Source organism: Leptosomus discolor, chromosome 4 (genome assembly GCF_034619465.1).
Source record: "Leptosomus discolor isolate bLepDis1 chromosome 4, bLepDis1.hap2, whole genome shotgun sequence".
Taxonomy (NCBI): domain Eukaryota; kingdom Metazoa; phylum Chordata; class Aves; order Leptosomiformes; family Leptosomidae; genus Leptosomus; species Leptosomus discolor.
In genome coordinates this window covers 58,926,014-58,947,671 of record NC_141394.1, presented here as the reverse complement: position 1 = coordinate 58,947,671, position 21,658 = coordinate 58,926,014, and the positions used below count along the sequence as shown (strand labels likewise).

At 37.6% G+C, this 21,658-nt stretch overlaps 1 protein-coding gene across 3 annotated transcripts in view; it reads right to left on the bottom strand.

The window, feature by feature from the left end:
* ARAP2 (ArfGAP with RhoGAP domain, ankyrin repeat and PH domain 2) overlaps positions 1 to 21,658 on the bottom strand; it is a 126,846-nt gene that overhangs the window by 29,608 nt on the left and 75,580 nt on the right. For all 3 annotated transcript variants that reach the window (XM_086463957.1, XM_086463956.1, XM_086463955.1), the window contains exons 19-23: positions 16,512 to 16,675; positions 14,294 to 14,506; positions 12,406 to 12,511; positions 10,396 to 10,543; positions 9,484 to 9,552 (exon numbers count right to left, since the gene is read on the bottom strand). In XM_086463957.1, coding sequence (XP_086320083.1) covers positions 9,484 to 9,552; positions 10,396 to 10,543; positions 12,406 to 12,511; positions 14,294 to 14,506; positions 16,512 to 16,675 — 700 coding nt within the window. The remainder of the gene's footprint in view (positions 1 to 9,483; positions 9,553 to 10,395; positions 10,544 to 12,405; positions 12,512 to 14,293; positions 14,507 to 16,511; positions 16,676 to 21,658) is intronic.

Here is a 21,658-nt window from a genome sequence, read left to right as displayed (position 1 = left end):
CCTCAGCAAGTTTGCAGATGACACCAAGCTGTGTGGTGCGGTCGACATGCTGGATGGAAGGGAGGCCATCCAGAGGGACCCTGACAGGCTGCAGAGGTGGGCCTGTGCAAACCTCATGATGTTCAACAATGCCAAGTGCGAGGTCCTGCACCTGGGTCAGGGCAATCCCCAGCCCAAATACAGGCTGGGCCATAAGTGGATCAAAAGCAGCCCCGTGGTAAAGGACCTGGGGGTGCTAGTGGATGGAAGACCGAGCCAGCAATGTGCGCTGACAGCCCAGAAAGCTAATCACATCCTGGGCTGCAGTACTTTAACAGGGCCTACAGGAAAGATGGCAAGGGACTCTTGATCAGGGAGCGTAGCAATAGGATGAGGGTAATGGTTGCAAACTGAAATAGGGGAGATTTAGATGAGATACTAGGAAGAAATTCTTCACTGTGCGGGTGGTGAGACACTGGAACAGGTTGCCCAGAGAAGCTGTGGCTGCCCCCTCCCTGGCAGTGTTCAAGGCCAGGTTGGATGGGGCTTTGAGCAACCTGGTCTAGTGGAAGGTGTCCCTGCCATGGCAGTGGGTTGGAACTAGATGATCTTTAAAGGTCCCTTCCTATCCAAAGCATTCTATAATTCTATGAAAAATGAAAGGAATAATTACAAACAACAGAATATTTCGGTCATATAGCCTTACATACATATCCAGATCACCAAAATGCATTACTACAAAGACTACATTTACGATTATTAATCATAATGAAAACTTGTCATTACATATTTAAAAAAGGAATCAAAACAAATGCTCTTGATATTAACATCTGTTTAATATAGCTCTTCAAATTTGTTGGAGAGATATCTAAACTTTATGTACAATGCTAACATGGAATAATTATATGGTAAAGCAAATGTATGACATAATATATAACAATTTAATACACTCAACACCAACAAACGTAATTTGAGAATGTCAAACAGCATGAAACTTACAGAGAAATGGAAAGTCAGTAAATCAAATATTTTATGACCAAGGAGAAAAATCTGATTCACAAGAAGGAATTTAGTAATTTCCATCATTATTAGGTTTGCTAATCTATAGCAATAAAATTATCTTTGTGGATGAAAAATTGCTTTTATACAGTTAAAAATGTTTCACGTTTTGCCTGCTCTAATTCTATTGCAGTATAGTCATAAGCATCTTCAAAAGATTGTAATTCATCCCATTACCAAAAATGTTTTCTAAAACTAAATACATAGTGATGATCAGAGCATAGGAAGAAAAAATAAGGCAGAAAACTGGACCTTTTGAGAGGTGTACCCTTTTATTAATAAGTCAATATAAAGAATTAATAATCAAATAAAAATTGAGAATAACAATTTGATTCTTAATTTTGAGAACAGTATTCATAGTGATGCTACTTATTTATATATTACTACAAACAGAGGAAGAGGTTAAGTAAAAAAACTGCACAGAGTAAGATATGGAGAAAATGATAAAAACAGGTAAGCTTTGGGATACATTTTGACTACAGAAGCTAAAACTACATTTCTATAGAAAAAAGCGGCAGCACTCAATTTTAAAGAACATTAACATTCTGAAAAACGGTGACTTTAAAGTTAGTTTAGCCTCTGAGAATAGAAAACTAATGGAAACATTTGTGAGGAAAAACATTACAAAGCTACTTTGAAGAAAGCTGCTTAATTATAGTGGCATAGACTCAAAAAAGCTCATTTAGTCGTAAAATTTGCTTTTCAGATGATATTACAGAAAAAAGGTTGGAAATAAGAACGAAGCTGACATTTGATTTCCACTGGGCTCATGTAAACAACCGTACAGAGATAAAATGTGATGTAAATTACAGCAGCAAACAGAAACAGCTGTCATAAGTATATGGTGGACAGAAAATGAAGAGCAGCTAATGAAGTGCCACCTGGAACAGAACTTCAGTGACATTTCAGACATCAGAACTTCCAGGCCTTCAGCAGAAATTTGGTTCAGTTGTTCTCTGAATACTCTGCATCACAAGCCTGGAGATAGTATTAAGTATCCACATCACTGATTTTTGCACAAATATGCACACATTTTGATGCCATAATGTCAGACTATCAGATATTAAATGGAAGAGATTCTTACACACAATTCTTAATTGCAGCTACTTGAGGCCTAAATTGCCAATCACCCAAGGGCTGTTACATCCCTTGGTCTGCACCATATCATCAGTTTTAACAGTAACTGGAAGCCCATCCTAAAAAGTTCCCAAAGAGCTACCTCTTCTAACACGAGCCTGAATCCAGTCTCCATGCTATGTGGTCTGCATATGCAACTCTTCCATATGCATGGTCTTGCAAACTGCTTACAGGCTGAATGATAGTAGCCACTGACAGAAGAAGCAGAACAGCTGGAAAAGAGTATGTTTTGGCCTACCCCTTTACATTCATGACAGAAGTTGCATTAATCATGTCTTCTACAGAAAAATCGGCAACTGGCAAAAACTGTTCCACAGCTCAATTCAGAGGGGAAAAACGTTCACAGTCACAATCAAATTGACACAAATGACAGTCAGGCTTTTGAGGACTCCATTTCTCAGTTGTTATATTCGAGGGGTAACATGCTGACATAACAGAGAGAATGCAGTCCCTATCCTTAAAAGCAGTTCAAGCTTCAATTTATCAGCCATTAAAAGGCAGAAGTTTTGTTCCAATGTCCATTCTTTGTTTAGAAAGCTAAAAAGAAAAAGTCCATTATCTCTGGGGCAAGTGCTCCCAAACAACTAAGGTCTCCCGAGTTCATATTTGCCACCTTGACTTCTGATGGCTCTTTTTCCAGGAAATGCCATACAGAGTGTGTATATATATATATATATAAATATTTGCTAAGATTCAAAAACATTTTCTAACTCAAACTCAGCATTTCATGACATCTTCAGATACCATATTGACAGAGATTAATTAATGAAATCCAGCAGCTCAGTTACTATTTTCCTCATAACAGGTTGTGAAAACATGTATTGAATTTTAAGAATTCATGTTTTCCAAGTAGGAATCTGGCATCACTTCAGATACACAATTTTAAAATGCCCCAGTGACCAAGTTTATTCTAGGAATTTTGCATTACTTATTTTCTTTATAGGGAGAAGAACATCAATCACAGCTTTAAGTTGAGATAATTTTCTTGTTTGGGAAATAGGGAAGTCGATCGTTCTCTATACTATTTCCTATTTTATGCCATTCAAGTCTGTATTTAAGAATAAAGCTATAAAACAACGTACACAATTTATAGTACAAATCCACACAATACAAATATTAAATACTTGATTAGGTCTTAATAGTAAAGTATTTCTAGAAGAGAGTGAAAAAGGTGGTACTTTACTACAATAATACTTCATCAATAATAATTTTTTCTGTCTCCATTTCTTGTTGAGATTTTCTAGCATACAGATATTTCTGATATATTTTTCCTTTGTTTATGTAACAGTTCATATGGAAATCTAAAGTGTTTGGACACATAAGATCTTGAGCAATACAAAAGGAGACTAAACAAATTTTTCTGCGTTTAATTTCGTAATAGCAATCCTCAAAACAATCACTTATGTACACGAGTACCCAACAAACTAGCTTTTTCTATTAAAACATTCTTGGTACCTAAAGTTTCTTTTCTTACTTAGGACGGGTGCCATCATGGTAAAGCTGAAGAGCTCAATCCATCTAACCATTAAACACATCTAGGATACACTCTGGATGAGCCCACTGCCAATGAATTCACATTTCCAAGACAGTGTTATAACAGGTAGCCTCTAAAGTTGTGGAAGGATTGTGAAGAGGTGGAATCAGATACAAAGGAAATAATACATTCCACTGCAGCTAATAAAGCTATACCACATTGTAACCACAGATACTCAAGAGAAGGAAAAATGCATTCAGGTCAGCTCTCATCTTGCTCAAGGAAGTATTTAGCCTCCTCATTCTTCATCTGCATATTAAAATGGAAGAAAACCTTCAAGTTCTCCTTTACAAAGTACTTTATCTTAAGATCATGGTTTGGGACTGTGAATCAGCATCTGACACACACATGTTCAGGCATGCAATAAAGGGAGAGGAAGAGGCTCCTTTCTTCAGCATCCCAACTACTGGCTAGGTCAGAAGGCTTCCTATGCAGCACGCTGACTGTTAAGACTCCAAGTCTCCCTTCCCCACCTATTTCACAAGTAATTTAAGTACTCAATCTGTGACAGAACAGTACATCTGGGATCCTGGAGCCTTGCACTAAATTCTTTAAACGGAAATACTGCTTCTTAGATGACACAATGCTTGAGTTCATGCCACCAGAAACCTAACATCATGGGTCTGAAAAGAACCAGTGCACACACTGGTCAGGCTCCTGCCCTAAGCAGCTGGGGTCCCAATATCACAGAACAAGTCAGGGAGAGCTTCTACACCTCAGATACGGTTAGCCCTCCTGCACCTAAGACCTTTGGACTTTCACAGCTCATTGCGGTACACAAACACAAGTCTTCTTGCCAGAAAAAAAAATCAAACCAAACAACCAAAAAAAAAAGCAATGCTGAGATGGAAATCATAGCTGTGGTGTAATAGCTTACTCTAGAAATTATCTGAGAAAGCACTTAAAGAATACAGCAAACATTTACAGATAAACCCATGTGATAACATGATTCAGTGAAATTTAATGTCAGTGACACGTCATATCTAGGAGACTCAGGAGGTAGTTTCCATAGTCCAGCTGAAAATTTCTCATGCATCACATCTAAGTAGTTAGCATTTATTTATCACATTCTTTGCAGAACTTTCTTCCCTGTGGGCTGAAAAAATAGATTTTCAAATGTATACATTAAAATACAATTCCTAATGCATTTCTTTTTAGCCTTTCCTCTCCCTTTAAACTGAAGTAGTAAGTGCCATTTTCTTCAATTTTCTAAGTTCTACTTGTAGAAGTATTCTCTCTGAAACTAAAAGTAGTCATTTCTAGCAACGTTTTAAAAATGAACGAGAACAAATTTGACAGTTGCATACCATCTAATAAAATAAGAAGTCCTTTCACTGCTGCCTTCCAAATTTTAAGTACTATAAAGCACTGCAAATCATCCCTTTCTATTCATGAGGCCTGGATGGATAAGCAAATTGCTCCTGAATGAACTCAGATGTACAAATGAAGTGTAGAAGAGATGGAAGCAGGGGCAGGTGACCCAAGAAAAGCACAGAGCTGCTGTTCCATTGTTCCATTCCTCATCCATTGGGATGAGGTTAGAAAAACCAAGGCCAACCCTGACTTGAAGCTTGCAAGGGATGCGAAGGGAAACAGGAAAGGATTCTGCAAGTACATAAACAGCAAAAGGGAGACTAATGAAAACATGGGCCTGCTGCTGAATAGGGCAGAGGACCAGGTGACAAATGATACAAAAGAGGTCAAGGTACTCAATGCCTTCTTTGTCTCAGTCATTACCGATAAGATTGGCCTTCAGGAATCCCAGGCACCTGCAACCAGAGGGAAAGTCTGGAGTAAGGAAAATTACCCTCAGTGGAGGAGGACCAGGTTAAGGAGCACTTAAAGAAACCAGTTATACATAAGTCCATGGGGCCTGACAAGTAGGACCCGCAAGAGCTGAGGAATCTCACTGATGTCACTGTAAAGTCACTCTCTGTCTCTGAAGAGTCATAACAACTGTGCGAGGTTCTCAAAGACTGGAAGAGCACAAGTATCGATCCCATCCTCAAGCAGGGCAAGAAGGAAGATTTGGGAAGCTACAGGCTGGTCAACCTCACTTCAGTCCCTAGGAAGGTAATGGAGAAAATCCTCCTAGAAAGCATTTCCAAACTCATGAATGAGAACGAGGTGATTTGCATTAGTCAACATGGATTTATGAAGGGGAAATCATGCTTAACCAAACTGATAGTCCTCTACAAAGAGGATACTAGTGGCTAAAAGGATAGCAGTGGATGTTGTCTACTGCAGCTTTAGTAAAGTCTTTGACAGTGCCTCCCATAACATCATCACCGACAAGCTGACAAAGTACAGGTTAGACAAGTAGACAGTAACGAGGATTAAAAACTGGCTCAACAGCCAGGAGACCACTAATCTTCATCACTGACTTGGATAATGGGACAGAGCACATGCTCAAGAAGTTTGCAGATGGTATTAAACTGAGAGGAGTGGCTGATACATTCAGAAGGACCTCGACAGGCTGGAGAACTGGGCAGAGAGGAACCTTATGAAGTTCAACAAGGGAAAATCCAAGTCTTGCACCTTGGGAGGAGTAATCCCAGGTATCAGTACACGCTGGGGGACAGCCAGCTGGAAAGCAGCTTTACCAAGAAGGACCTTGGTGTCCTAGTATACAACAAGCTGATCATTAGCCATCAATGCGCCCTCACAGAGAAGAATGCCAACAGCCTCCTGGGCTACATTAGGCAAAGCACTGCCAGCAGGTCGAGAGAGGTGATTCTTCCCTTCTATTTAGCACTAGTGAGGCCACACCTGCAATATCGTGTCCAGTGCTGCACTCCTCAGTACAAGATATGGAACTACTGGAGAGAGTCCAGTGAAGAATCACCAAGATGATGGACTGTAGCATCTTTCCTATAAGAGCAGCCTGAAAGAGTTGAGGTATTGAGGGGATCTTATCAACATGTACAAATATCTGATGGGAGGTAATGAAGAAAACTGAGTTACTCTTCCCAGTGACATGACAAGAGGTAATGGGCACAAATTAAAACCACAAAATTCAATCTGAACACAAGAAAACAATTATACTGTAAGGGTGGGCAAACACTAGAAGAGGTTGCCCGGAGAGACTAAGTCCTAGGAGATATTAAAAATCTGACAGGACGCAGTCCTAGGCAACCTGCTCTAAGAGACCATGCTTGAGCAGCAGTGTAATTAGACTAGATGTTCTCAACAGGTTTCTTTCAACCTAGACAACTGGAATAAAGCTGCATCAGGGGAAGTTCAGATTGGACATTAGGAAAAGGTTCTTCACCTGATTCAGTGGTCAATCACTGGAACAGGATCCCTAGGGAAGTGGTCAGGGCATCAAGTCTGTCAGTTCAAGGAGCATCTGGATGATGCTATTAGCCACATGGTTTAGTTTTACGTAGTCCTGTGATGAGCAGGGAGTTGAGACTGGATGATCCTTATGGGTCCTTTCCAACTTGAGATAACACTATGATTCTATGGTGATTCTGTGATTAGGTAGAAGATTTTGTTTCATTTTTAAGGTTAAAGTGATATTACTATTATTTTGTGAGGAATTTAAAGCTTAGCCATGTGTGTTATGAGAATCAAGCTGAAGTCTATTAACACAGTAGGTGTAACCATCAATTCAGAAAGCTGATTATTAATGCTAGAGACTTTCCTGAGAGCGAAATAAGAAAAGCTAAAATCCCAGTTCAATCTTTATATAACTCTGCCTCCTAAAAAACCTGGAGAGTCCCAGGGAAACCAGTCCAAACAGACCCGATTATTCATGAAGGTTCCAACTCGATTATGAAGTTTAAAATTTTGAAAACTACCTTTTCAGATGCTGGAAGCTTTTTAATAAAAACCTCACCCATTTTAGAAAGCCTAGACTTGTATTAAAAAACAAAACAAAACAAAAAAACAAACCACAAAAACAAAACCCCAAAAAACCCCAAAAAAACCCCACAAACCAAAAACAACCCAACAAGTGTCTCTTTTTCAGGCAGCCTTCCAAATACAACTCGACTCATAAAAGTGATTTGGTAGTGGTTATCTGGGATGGAAAAAATACAGAACAAAACCACTTTATCTGAGCCTTCTCTGTATTCCTCACAACTTCAGTTTTAGATAAACCCACCTAGCCAGCAGTTGCTACTATATTATTCAATCCATCAACAGCCTTTCACTTTCCTTTCTGCTTTCTTCTCCCTATCTAATCAAAAGGTCTCCACTATGTCTTTCTCTACTCCTAAAACTCCTCTCATATCTCCCTAATTTTTCCAGAAGGTAAAAACATTTAACCATTACTGCTTCCTAGAGTTGCTTGGGAAATGTTAATAGTGTAATAAGCTGTAATAAGCATTTTTTTAGTTCTAAAAACACAGAAAAGAACGTATTTAAAAGTCTCTGCATTTTCACTTTATAGGCTTCAAAATTTTTTTCTCTAATCTCAGTAAGGTCCTCTTCATGGACCCCAGAATTAATAAGTTCCATTAAAGACATTTCAACCCCTGCCTTGTAGAATGCCCTTTCAGATATCAAATTCAGGGTTTTTTTTTTTGCCATGGCCAAGGCAGATGTTTCCATTCTGCAAGACAGACAGTAGAAACAAACTTTAAATTGTTTCCCAGTGGCTTGGTGACTGTCCACTAGATGCCAAAAGGAAGAAATAGGATTCTACCTTCTATATGCACATTCACAATAGGTCACCATGGTCAGAAAGCCTCATGCTGCACTGACCCAGACAATAAGATAATATGAGATAAAAATAAGACTCCAGATAGCAATTTGCAGAACATGCAATTTCAACGTGTATATGCAAGCTCCTGTCTTCTTAATGATGGCTTACAAAGTACCACAAAAGTGTTCCTGGAAGGGGACAAGCAGCCAACAGACAAAGTATTATAGATCTTTTGATCTTTTCCTGCCAGCTTTCTATTAGTTTCTAAAGCCCTATAAGCTCAAAATCACTGAAAGCTTCTCCTCTACTACTTTAGATTTCTGAAAAAGCTTTTAAGCTCCCTACATTTCCTTTCACCTCACTCAGTTCAACCACCTTGGTAGTGTTATGAAACATATCAATTTTTGCTTTCACTAGAACTGTAGATAGCATTCAGACAGTGAAACATGCTATAACTTCACAGTTTCTTATCACTCTGAAGTTATTCAAAGGTTGTTACAGGTAAGACTGGAACTCAAGACAGTAATAAGTGGCGTGAGAGCTTCCATTTTCTTACATTGTATCCTAAAGTTCAGTTTGACCATCAGTATGTGTCTGAACCTTCCCCAAATATGTGTGCTTTGGGGTTCTAGAAACGGTCACAAAACAGGATGCAGCCAAAGATTCAGATGCTTTAAACTCAAACGGATAGTGAAACTCTGAAGAGAGACCATGTATATCCGAAGTTCAGGAAATAGTAAAAGTCTTAATGTACACTTAAAGGTACTTAATATGCATGTTTAAAATTAAGAAAGACAGGTTACCACTTTCACACTTGCAAATGTTGACCATTTCCTTCTAGTACAATTTATGAAGCACAGTAAAAGCATCTAACAACCTAAGTTACCCTGGTGCTCAGGCCAGAACATAATTCCACAATATGCTTTACACAGAACTGTTTTGCCTTTATCAGTTTATGCCTCCTCTTTTATTTAATTTTATTTCCGTCAGCTCTGTAGTTAACAACACTGGTCACTATACAAACTTTGAAATTTACCTTTAGAAATCTACCTATAAAAACCTGCAAACAACAAAATAGTTTTTGTTAAAATTGTTTTCATACCAGTTGATATTTGCCACTTACCTGAGTGTCTTTCCACCTGGTAATAAAGCTGTTCTCTATATCCATTTGTTTGACCTGGTCTTCATTTATCTATTCAAAATGGATCATTTTTGATCAATTAATAAGGCAGCTAGTATAAAAATTATAAAATAGCAAACACTAATTTAATATAATAAAACTAAGATAAATACAAATATAAATAGGGAGGAATCCTTACATCTAACAACACTAAATAATTAATAATAATGTAACAATAATAAATATTGTTAGAATTAACAATATTGTTAATCATGTTCTTAGAGAAGTAGTTATGCAAAATAGTCTATCAGTCACAAACACTTCATTGATGGGATTTGTTCTATAAACTTTACCAAATACATACCAGAAGAGAGAGGACTCCAGGAAAATCTGCCAGACAATGTTATAGTGGCACGGGAAACTCTAAACCAAAACGGCTAGTATGAATTGCTGCTAGTATCTTTTCTATTTAGTTGGATTTAACGTTCCTTCTAGGCTTAAGATATCAAACACTTTCTCTAGTCTTATTGTAACAACAGCTCAGACAGTAAGAACACAGAATTCTTCCGTGCTTCAGTTCTGATCAGGCCCATAAAATTTGAATAGAAGTATTATTTTTGAAGTCATAATCTTAAAACTTTCTTAAAATTGGTACGCTGGTGTCAGCAGGAAGACCAGGCACCATTTTGGAAAACAGTAGCTCACAGCAACCCTATAAATATAGTCTTTCCTAAACAGGCTAAGCTAGCTGGGAAATAAAATTTAAAGCAGACAATGTCCACTGAATTAGAGTTCAAAAAGCCTGCAAATCCTTAGACAGTGTAACTAATAGCAAGATCATATTTGAGAAGATTTCTATACTTTAGCATATCTAACAACTGAGCAATTAGGATCCTTCTATATAAGGATACTTACATCAAAGAGTTGCACATAATTTTTAATTAGATCTTCAATTACATTGACTTCTTCACTGGTTTGGCCTTTAGTTTGAAATAAGCATGAGGAAAACACCATGGCTAGATTGTGAGGGTTCATGTGATTGATTTCAGAACACTTCTGCACCCTGTTGAAGGAAAACCAAACATATTTAGAAGGCTTCATTGTTCCTTTAATTGCCTTAGGCTCCTCTACAGAATATGAAGTGCATTTCAAAAAGAATAACTACATTAAGTGCAATGAAAAAGTCTAGTACTGTTTATTCTTTTTTATATTTCTATCTTTATATATTTTATCTCACATCTCATTACAGAAATGAAAACTTGTACTTTCCATCTGCATATAAAGTAATACCAAAATTATTTAGAATAGAATAAAAATAGAATAGAATAGTTCAGTTGGAAGGGACCTACAACAATCATCTAGTCTGACTGCATGATCACTTAAGGGCTGATCAAAAGTTAAAGCGTGATATTAAGGGCATTGTCCAAATGCCTCAACCACTGACAGGCTTAGGCTATCGACCACCCCTCTAAGAAGGCTGTTTCAGTGTTTGGCCACTGTCTAGTTAAAGAAATGTTTCCTAATATCAAGTCTGAACCTCCCTTGACATAGCTTTGAACCACTGCCACACGTCCTACCCCTGGACCCCACGGAGAAGAGCTCAGCACCTCCCTCTCTACTCTCCCCTCCTCAGGAAGCTGTAGAGAGCAATGAGGTCGCCCCTCAGCCGCCTTTTCTCCAAACTAGACAAGCCCAAAGTCCTCAGCCACTCCCCATAGGACATGAGTTCCAGCCCTTCCACCAGCTTTGCTGTGCTCCTCTGGATGCATTCAAGGACTTTCACACCCTTCTTAAATTGCGGGGCCCAGAACTGCACACAAGTGAGGCTGCACCAATGCTAAATACAGCTTCGCTACATTACGTTACGTAAGTATATCCTACAAACTTATGATGTTAGATCAAACAAAATCTAGAAAGAAATGAGATCCTTCTAAGTTTCTATACTTAAGGTAAAGTTTTCATATCAGTTCTGTTGTTTACTTAATGTGTCCTCTTTTAGAAGCAAACACTTCAAACTATCACAGAATTTTGGCTGTTACACACACGAGTTCAAACTACTTTCATAACAGATACTAATATATCTGAACTGGATATTCTTAGAAACATCATTAAAAACTATTTATGTGATTATTAAATTGGGATTATTATCCTATTATTGGAATAAAGATTATAGTAGGTATTGTGTTTAAAAGAATCTGCTATGTACCTGGCTATGAAACATAATTTCTGAACACGATATCCTGTAAAGAAAAGGTTCTACACATTCTCTACCCACTACAATTTACCAGAAATAATTTGACTTGTTCAATAGATAATAGAACATAGACCACTACTATTTAACCATGACGCTGCAGAATCACCCAAATTACACATTTTTTTATACATTTGCTGCTGCTTACTTGATCTAGGAATAAGACATGACCTTTGTTGCTTAAAACAAGTTTATGATATTCTCTACCACTACCTCAGCTGCAAAATGAAGCCTTGAGGAAAAACAGAAAGGGTAGCTAATTCTCAAAGTTATGATGTGCAATACAGATTGTGGAGAAGGACATTTTCCCTGAAAAAGTCTCTTAATTACAAGAACCATTTGCAACAACCCTCTGGAAGACTAGCAGACTGGGTTAAAATGAGTTCATATAAAGAAGCTACATCAAAAACAACACTACTTGGACACATACACTGGCAGCCCTCTCTCACTGTAAGGCTGTTCTATACCATTGACATTTATAGATACCTACTGCTAAAAATATAACCACAGGAAAAATACATTATAAATTAAAGGGAATCAAATATAATTGTCATGACCAGGTAAGCTTTTGATGCTTACTACCTAATGAAACAAGCCACATTTCATTTACGGTAGAGTTATAGTGAGAAGACATTACAAGAATTTCTCTGCTACAGTGCATCATTTGCACTGACCTGTAAAGATGTTCAATTAAAGCAGCCAAAGTTGCCCTATTGACTGGTGGAAGCGTTCGAATAAAAGCTCCATACTTCCTCACACGTTCCTTTTCATTCTGTGTATCTGCCGGAAAATAATAATCATTGAGCACTAATAACAATGCACACTAAAACCCAACAGCAGTTCTTGTTAACTACATTTGCATTATCTAGTCAATTAAAATCACAATTTACTCAATCAACCTCTTCTTCATAAAGGCAATACTGAAATCTACTATTAACAAAGGTCATTATTGTACACCAGTTCAGGAAAACAGTATCAGCAATAGAGCACCAGTTCTATATTCAAGCACCATTTGCTACAGTGTAAGACTAAATCCCAGTATAGCAATTGCTTTTCCTCGCAAAGAATATTTAATCTGTAGTTTGCGCGTGTACATGTGTGAGTGCATCTGTGTACATACAGGTGCAAATGTACTTCTAAGAGTTCCTGGAGATGAGAAAGGAAAAGACCTTTCCAACTTTTTAATTTTTATGGGAAGAGTGTCTCAAGGCCCAAAGTAGGTTAAAGATCAAAATATGTAAGACTGACAGGAGAAGAGCAAACGGGAAGGTGTGGTGAACAATTGTACAAAGTTACACAGCTGAACAGAGACAACGATAGGAATTCCAGTCTTGGGATTTACAGTATCTGAGACGCAGCCACAGCTGTCTACCTTCAAGTTAAGTCTGCCTCCCTGTGCTGCATAGATACTACAGATCATAATCCTGCTTGAGGTATGAGTAAAGTTAATATAAATTTCATTTATTTATTTATTTAGCATTTTCTTCTCAGTCCCTTGCATCTCTCAAGTTTCTAAAAGAAAAAGCACAGAACTAGCTTATCGCTAGCACTCTCCACTTCCACTAACTACTGCACTATGTTTTGATTTCAAAAACAAAACAAAACAAAAGTTTAAAGGTCTTCTACTCTATCTTTCTAAGTGTTTTAGTCTTCCCACAAGTGCTTTCAATGACACTTAACTATAACAGGACAGGATTCTTTGCTGTAAAGCTGAAGCAGAACTTTAGCCCCATGTACAAATCAGGAAGTTGAATCACCGTAACACCATCATGCTCTTTCACAAAAGAGCTAACTTAAATCTAAGCTGCTACAGACAGATCTTTTTCTGATATCTAATGAAAGCAATCTTGTGATAAGTGAATAAATTCTCAATATTCTTTCCTCTAGTTTGTTCAAATCAAGCTTAAAGGTCAAAAAATATTCCCATGTTTTAAATACAACACCAGTTACAGCTTGGGTTGAAGTCACTTAAATTTTCTTTCAAATTAATTTAATATTTCTAAGGAAATAAAAAAATACATTAACAAGTTACATTGTTAATATACGTAACTTTGTGTGAATATTTATAAAATATTTCAAGAATTTCAGCAGCAAGACTGTCAAACTATCATACAGATGACAGCATCAACATTTTGCCACTTTTGAACTAAACTTCCACATATGTTCAAAAGACAGAGTATGTGCCTTTTTCCTACTCTAATGTTTGCCTATTTCTTGAATTCTACCATCAATGCTTCCATAAAGTATTAATTACACTTCTTACCTCGGCTGATCCAACTATGACACAGTGTAATATTGGCGACTGTTTACAAATATATCGACAAGGAAACATTACTATTTGTTATTATTATTCTGGTTCACCTAAAGGCAATAAAATCAGCTCTGATTAATACAAGCCTATTACAGTCAGGCTCTACACATTTTTTTTTGTCACTGCAATTGTTTTGCCGATTATCGAATAACATAGGTCGACACAGGGCAAGTAATCAACGACCCCCTCAAATTTGATACTGAAAAGGTACATACAACCTTTCTTAAATTGAGTGTTATTGAACACATTACCTAACGCAGAGATCCAGAATGGATAAAGTTCTTTAGTGAGAAGTGCATCATCTATTTGAGAAAGAAAACTTTTCAATACATCAGTCACATCTTCAAGTTGATGTTTTCCTGCTCTTAGTTTAACACGCCTCGCATCTTTTTTGAAGCTTTCCAGCAGTTCAGCCACATTGGAAGAATCGCCATTCTTAAGGTAGATCTGCTTGCTACCTAGACCTCAGTTACAGAAATACAGGATAGAAAAATAAATAAATGTAAAATTCAAGTATTCTTTTAAAAATTCCAAACATTACTATATGAAAAGCATATCTGGCTCTCAAACCACGGTATTTCCTACTAAAATCTCTCTGCCCTTTTGCACATACTCACTTTGTTAGTAAAAACACCTCCAAGTCTGCTTACACCCAAACAGACCTCTTTGCATAAACACACAACAATAAGAAAGCCTGGGATGACAATTTCAGGAATATTTTACAGGCAATTCAAATCCTCAAATCTCATCAGGACTTCCTTTAACACTGGTTCCAAAAGATAAAGGAAAGTTTTGATGACTGGTATTGTATTATACATAAAATAACTGCTTTAATGAGCATAACTCCCACTGTTTTATTGCCCTAATGATTAACTCAACTTAGGACTCAGTAAAGTATTATTGCATTCATCCAACCTGAAACATTTCACTCTTAAAAGGCTCAAGATTAGTAGAAGGTATTCATTTTCTCTGATTTTTCTCATGTTCAAGAAGACATCACGCAGCCACTATTCTTGCATTTAACAAATAAAACCACCAAAGCCCAGAGACAACTTAGAAGAAAATTCAGTCTCTAAAACAGTCAAGACTAACTTCAATTACCGCATCTGAGAGCGGCCAAAACTTTTTTTTTTGTTAAACTTGTGGAAGTTTGGCATAGATGCGCAGTCCCATTGTTTCTCCTTGTAGAAGTTTTTCCCATGTTTTCCACATTTCTTGAAAGAGAACTGTATTTTATACAAAACCCTGCTTTTCTTATGTACTCTGTCAAAACCTATGAAATCACGTCTTATGTTCTTGCAGTTCACCTTTCTTGTAATGCTCACAAGCACTACGATTTGATACTGCCTTTGTGCTGTCACTGTCAGAAACAGCTGTGGGACCCAATTGTGTCTGTAATTTGTAGACCACAACTAAAGACAGAACCGTTACCATGATGACACAAAACCATGTATGCATGCAAATAACTCCTTCAGCTTTCAAATGAGTATTTTAACACCCAGTAATGCTGATCCTGAAAAAAACATTTTTCAATAAAGACCTAAGTTATTTAAAAGACATTAAAAAATTGAATTTTAATTTAGAACACACACAAGTGATTGTTCTGAGTGGTGGACACAATTATCCTGCTTTAACAACATTTCAGTGCATGAAACAGTATAAACTATACTTAGAATAATTCCTATTGCTACTGATTAAAAAATAATGTAGCAAAAATGTATTTTTTCTTGGGTTTGGCCAATAGTTGTAACCCAGACATAACTATTTACCATAATGCAGTGTTGTCATATTCAAAAGATATTTAGTTAAACTTCAATCACTGAAGTATAAATTAGGTGCTCTCATACTGACAGAGGTTATGGAATCATTTATCCTGAAGACAGATTTGTACAGGGTTGATTTGTATTTAGCACTTCACAAGAAAACTGATGAATTTGCAGTAGTAAAAAGGACACAGACATTATCTGCATACAATCTAATGCTATGGAAAGTTACGCTGGAAAAATTTATTTAAACATACGGTAACAAGCTATATGTCTTCAGGCTACCATGCTGAAAAAAATAGCAGCCTTAAGACTGAACTTAGCTCCATAGTCAATATTAGTTTCCCCGCAGATGTGCTGACCAGTACAACCAATAGCCTTTCCTGGTTCACACAGCTTATTTTCAGGGCTGAGGTGTTCTGCACTGAGGCACTGGACCCCACGGCTGAGCTACATTAGGCAAACAAGCCAATTTTTTAAATACGAAGGTGTCTATAAAGGGTGTCTACTATGTTGTATTTCCCCAAACTCCCCATTCTCAGATGTGTGGCAGTGTAATTCACCATCTCATCAAAGAGTGGTGAGGCTAATGAGGGGTATGGTTTTGCTTTAGGTAATGTATAAACTCATTCAATACGATCTGATGGTGTGGGGGCTTTGGTATTACACAAATGATCTTAGGTTGAATAAAATCCACTACACTTACCATACTGTGTAACAAATGCTATACAGCTGTTCACTATAATAGGAACATCATTTTTGCTGAGCTGCTGATCTTGTAACGCATTACCATCTGTACCCGCTGCTTTTTCAATTGCAGTATACCAGACCATGAAATCCAGCTTCGTATGGCCATGGATGTATAGCGTTCTGAAAAGAATAAAAATATTTTGAAGGCAAGAAAGAAACAGAAAACTGATGTTACTATATTACAGCAACACAGCAGACTTCTGGAGAAATTAAGATATACTTCGAATAGGACATTGAGGTGCTGGAGAGGGTACAGAGGCGGGCTACCAAGCCAGTAAAGGAATTGGAGCATGTCTCTGATGAGGAACGGCTGAGGGAGCTGGGGCTGTTTAGCCTGGAGAAGAGAAGGCTGAGGGGAGACCTTATCGCTCTCTACAACTACCTGAAAGGAGGTTGCAGCGAGGATTGGTCTGTTCTCCCTAGTAACAAGCGATAGAACAAGGGGAAATGGCCTTAAGCTGCACCAGGGGAGGTTCAGGCTGGATATTAGGAAGAATTTCTTTACTGAAAGGGTTGTTGGGCATTGGAACAGGCTGCCCAGAGAGGTGGTGGAGTCACCATCCCTGGAGGTGTTTAAGAGACGGGTGGATGTTGTACTTAGGGACATGGTTTAGTGGTGTTGGTAGAGCTAGGACAAAGGTTGGACTCAATGATCTTGGAGGTCTCTTCCAACCAAAACTGTTCTATGATTCTATGAATAAGACACCAAGGCACCTTCCACCACAGAAAGCTGTGGTGGTGGCTTATTGTTACATTATCTTTCTTTTCCAACTAGATCTATAATAGCAGTGCCACAATAAATGAAAGAAGATCCACAAACACTGTTACAGGCCTTTGAAAGGACATGACCAATATTTTAATTCCTCTTCTTCAGTCTTGCTCCTACACTGTGCATTCATAAGTCCAAGTTATCCACCCTTTAGATATTTATAAGCACTGATAAGGTCCCCTCTCAGTCTTCTCTTCTCCAGACTAAAGAGCCCCAGGTCTCTCAGTCTTTCCTCATAGGAGAGATGCTCCTGTCCCCTCATTATCTGCATGGTCCTCTCTTCAGTAGTTCCTTGTCCCTCTTGAACTGAGGGGCCCAGAACTGGATACAGTACTCCAATGTAACCTCACCAGGGCAGAGTAGAGGGGGAGACTTATCCATTCAGCAGCAAAGTAGGAGATGCTAAAATATTTCATCTGAAGCCCCTTTTTAAAAAGCCTCATGACTTCAGAAGTCATATAAAGCATCATACAGGCCTGGCTAGCAGAAACCGTCAGCTTCTCTCTTCCATTAAGAAAAAACAATAATTTGCCTAAATCTCTGCAATTTTTACAGCAAAATGTGTGCCTAATTAAATACTTTCAAACATTTTCTGAAGACCTATCAGCATGGATATCCTACACAGGTGGTGGGTTCTTGACCAATACTTCCAAATAACACATCACCTTGACATCCTCTGGTATTGCTGCAGCCATACATAAGAGAAAATGAAAAAGTTTGAACTGAGTGGAAAAGAGTCTGACAGTGCATGTTACACTATTCCTTTAGTACTATTATTCACAGATCAGCAGAGGTTAGGACTATCATTTATAAAAGATTTACAGTGCTTCCCAGCAGAAGAGATGAACACATATATGCATATTACTGTGTTTTTATTTTCCCTGTAGAACAGCAGAATTTGCATTATTATGCAAAAGGATAAATAGAATTCTCAACAGATTTTTTTTATCTAAAGAATTGATATGTACAGGAAGCAGCATACTGTAAAGTGAAGATACTATTACTTCTAAACAAGAAAAGGGCAACTCTACAGTGTGTCAATGAATCAGTATCAGAGAAGGAGAGAGGAAATATAGTAGTGTATTGAACTTCAAAGATAATTTAAACTTATCTGCATTTTTTTCAAAGATATGAAAGTCTAAATCATGTGCCTACCAGTCAACTGTCATGATATATGAACTACCTAAACTACATGAAAAAGACCATCTTGTATTCTACGGATCTTCCCATCTTCCCCTCAGCGCATCACATTAGAAAAAGCATATCAGAATTACCAAGAGATGATGTTCTCATTGTTTTCTAAAATTTGAAAAGTTGTTGAATTAAATTCAAATTACAGAGAAAAAAGTTACTTAATAATTAACAAAGGAAATGGGGTAACTGTTTACGTAGCAGTCCTATAGTACCAACACAGTAATGAGAGAGAAGTTGCTGGTATAAAATACAAATGTGAAAAATCTTGCTGCTATTGCAGAACTTGGGTTATTCATGGAAGGCACCTAATTATTTTAAAAATAATTATTAACTTTGCCAGTCAAAAAACTCCAGAACAGTCACCTAAGAAAGTTAGGTAAGTCAGAGAACCAATTTCAGCATTTACTACAAGACCATAAAAGAAAAGGGAGAAAAGGAAATGAAACCAGCACCAAACATAGTTCAGAATTCGGCCAGTTTACTGTGGAAGTGGCTTAGAAAGCTCATCTCAAACCGCAATATTTTTGGCAGAAAGCAAGAATAGCTAGGATACGTTTAAAACAAAAACATACAACAATGTATGAATAAGAAGTTTAAGCATTCAGTCTAATTTTAATGCTTTCAAACAAACAAGCTTTTTTTCCTACTTGGAAACCATTTGTTGATCTCCGTGAATCTGGAAGGTGGCATGAAAATGAAATGGAAATAGCTACCAGCAGGAAAGCAGAACTTTCCTCAAAGCACAATAGAAGGCTTCTACAGAACTTCATGAAGTAACAGAGACAGCTTTGCAGATCTAGCTTCTGCTTTTCATGTCAATGTCATCATCTCTTCCACACAGTTTTCAGAGACAGCAGTAATAATAAATACATGTATTTCTCACTGAACTAATTACTATTATCAAAAAATAAAGTTATATTAAATGTAAGGGTTAAGATTAAGCATATAAACAGGCTGAAATGTACTGATGTCCCATGTACCACAAAACAGCAACTCAATGTCAAGAATACTTCTAAGCTTATAGAAGTAATCATTTAAAAGAATTTTGTACTGGTTTTGGCTGGGATTGAGTTAATTTTCTTCACAGTAGCTATTATGAGGCTATGTTTTGGATTTGGGCTGAAAACAGTGTTTGTAACACAGGGATGTTTTCATTATTGCTAAGCAGTGTTTACACAGAGCCAAGGCCTCTTCTGCTCCTCACACCACCCCACAAGTGAGTGGGGCTGGAGTTGCACAAGGAGTTGAGAGGGGACACAGCCAGGACAGCTGACCCCAACTGACCAAAGAGATATTCCATGCCATATGGTGTCATGCTCAGCATATAAAGCTGGGGGAAGAAGGAAGAGGGGATTGTTCGGAGTGATGGCATTTGACTTCCCAAGTAACCACTATGTGTGATGGAGCCCTGCTTTCCTGGAGGTGGCTGAACACCCGCCTGCCAACGGGCAGGGGTAAACACTTTCTAAAATTTTTTAAATTGCTTTGCTTGCACGTGTGGCTTTTGCTTTACCTATTAAACTGTCTTTATCTCAACCCACGAGTTTTCTCTACTTTTACTCTTCCGATTCTCTCTTCCATCATACTGGAGGGGGAGTGAACGAGCAGCTGCATGGTGTTTAGTTGTTGGCTGGGGTTAAACCATGACAAATTTTTACTGCAATGTTTACAAACACCTACATATCATGCAGACTAACAACTACTTTGCACAGAATCTGAACCCAAATGCATTCCTACAATATAAACTCAGTGCCTTCTACAGCAGGTTTACATACGTGCTACTTCTTCCAGTTCAAGAAAATTGATAAAGAGCACACACTTCATAACAAATAGTTAGCAATAGTGACTACATGGTGAATAACGGCAGAGCCTTTGCTCTGTTAAGTGTGAAGCACATACAGTCTACACCCAATAAATTAATAATTTTAGTACTCAAACAAACAAGAAGGCCCACCAATGTAGATTTCTTCCTTAGTGAGTTGAGGCAATTGAATTGGCACAAATTACTATGGCAGTCCAAGATCACTTAGTCTTAACGTCAAGGAAGCTACTGCTAGCTTTTTAACTTTATCATGGACTACCATCGCATCCTTCTGCACCAGTAGTCAGACAAACAGCATATGTGAGCACACTTCATCCACAACAGTGCAAAGGCTTATCTTTAATCCATCTTGCAAGGTCCACTAGCTTTAGCATGTCTGTATGGTTTGTTGCACAACTCTGCACTGGGAAAGCAGTGATACTTAGCAATTCTGGATAAGGGTTGTGTGGAGGAAGGGTAAGAAACAGACATCAGTGCAAACTCAGTGCCCTCTGGCAATTTTCAAGTGACTCTAATAATCTACATGTCTGAAAACAGAAGCACTAAGAAGGTATGAATTGCTATGAAATTGTATCAGCATAATCAAATTGCAATTAAAGCATGGAAATGCCACTAACAATGACAGATATATAACAAAGGTCAGCAATATTTCTTCAAAGGATATTAAGGGTCTTATATCCAGCACACCATACTGGAAACAAGCCCTTTCAGACATCTCAGTCTTACATCTACATTACTTCTGGATTCTAAAATTTTGTGCTCATAACTGCATTTTACAAATCTTACTGCTATCATTAAATGGTTAAGAAGAAATCACTGTAATTAATGAACCATCAGCATAAAGAAATTGTAGGGAAGGTTTATTATCTATGATAAGAAAGAGCTATCTACAAGAGAAGTGTAACGGGAAGAAAAAAAAAGCACCATCTGGATTACATTATGGTCTGAAAACATTCACTGACACCTAAGAGAGAGCTTAAATGATTACAGAAAAATAGAAGAAACATTTGAAACTGAATTGTCTGCACAACTGTTTTTCCTTAAAGTATGGCATTAGAGATTTTGCATTACATTTTATACATAGATGATATATTTAAAAATTACTGTATACAATTGTTCCTCTCTTTGGTGTACAGATGCCTCTGTTACCCCCTGTTGAACTACACAGGAGTATCTTCTTCACCTATCTACAATGCAACTTCTGTTTGGATGGCAACAAGAGATCAAGTATCACCAGCTGCTTCATGAATTTTACAAATAGTAGAAATCGAGGGGAAAAAAGAAACAAACTGAATATGGAGTAAACTAGAGGAAATCT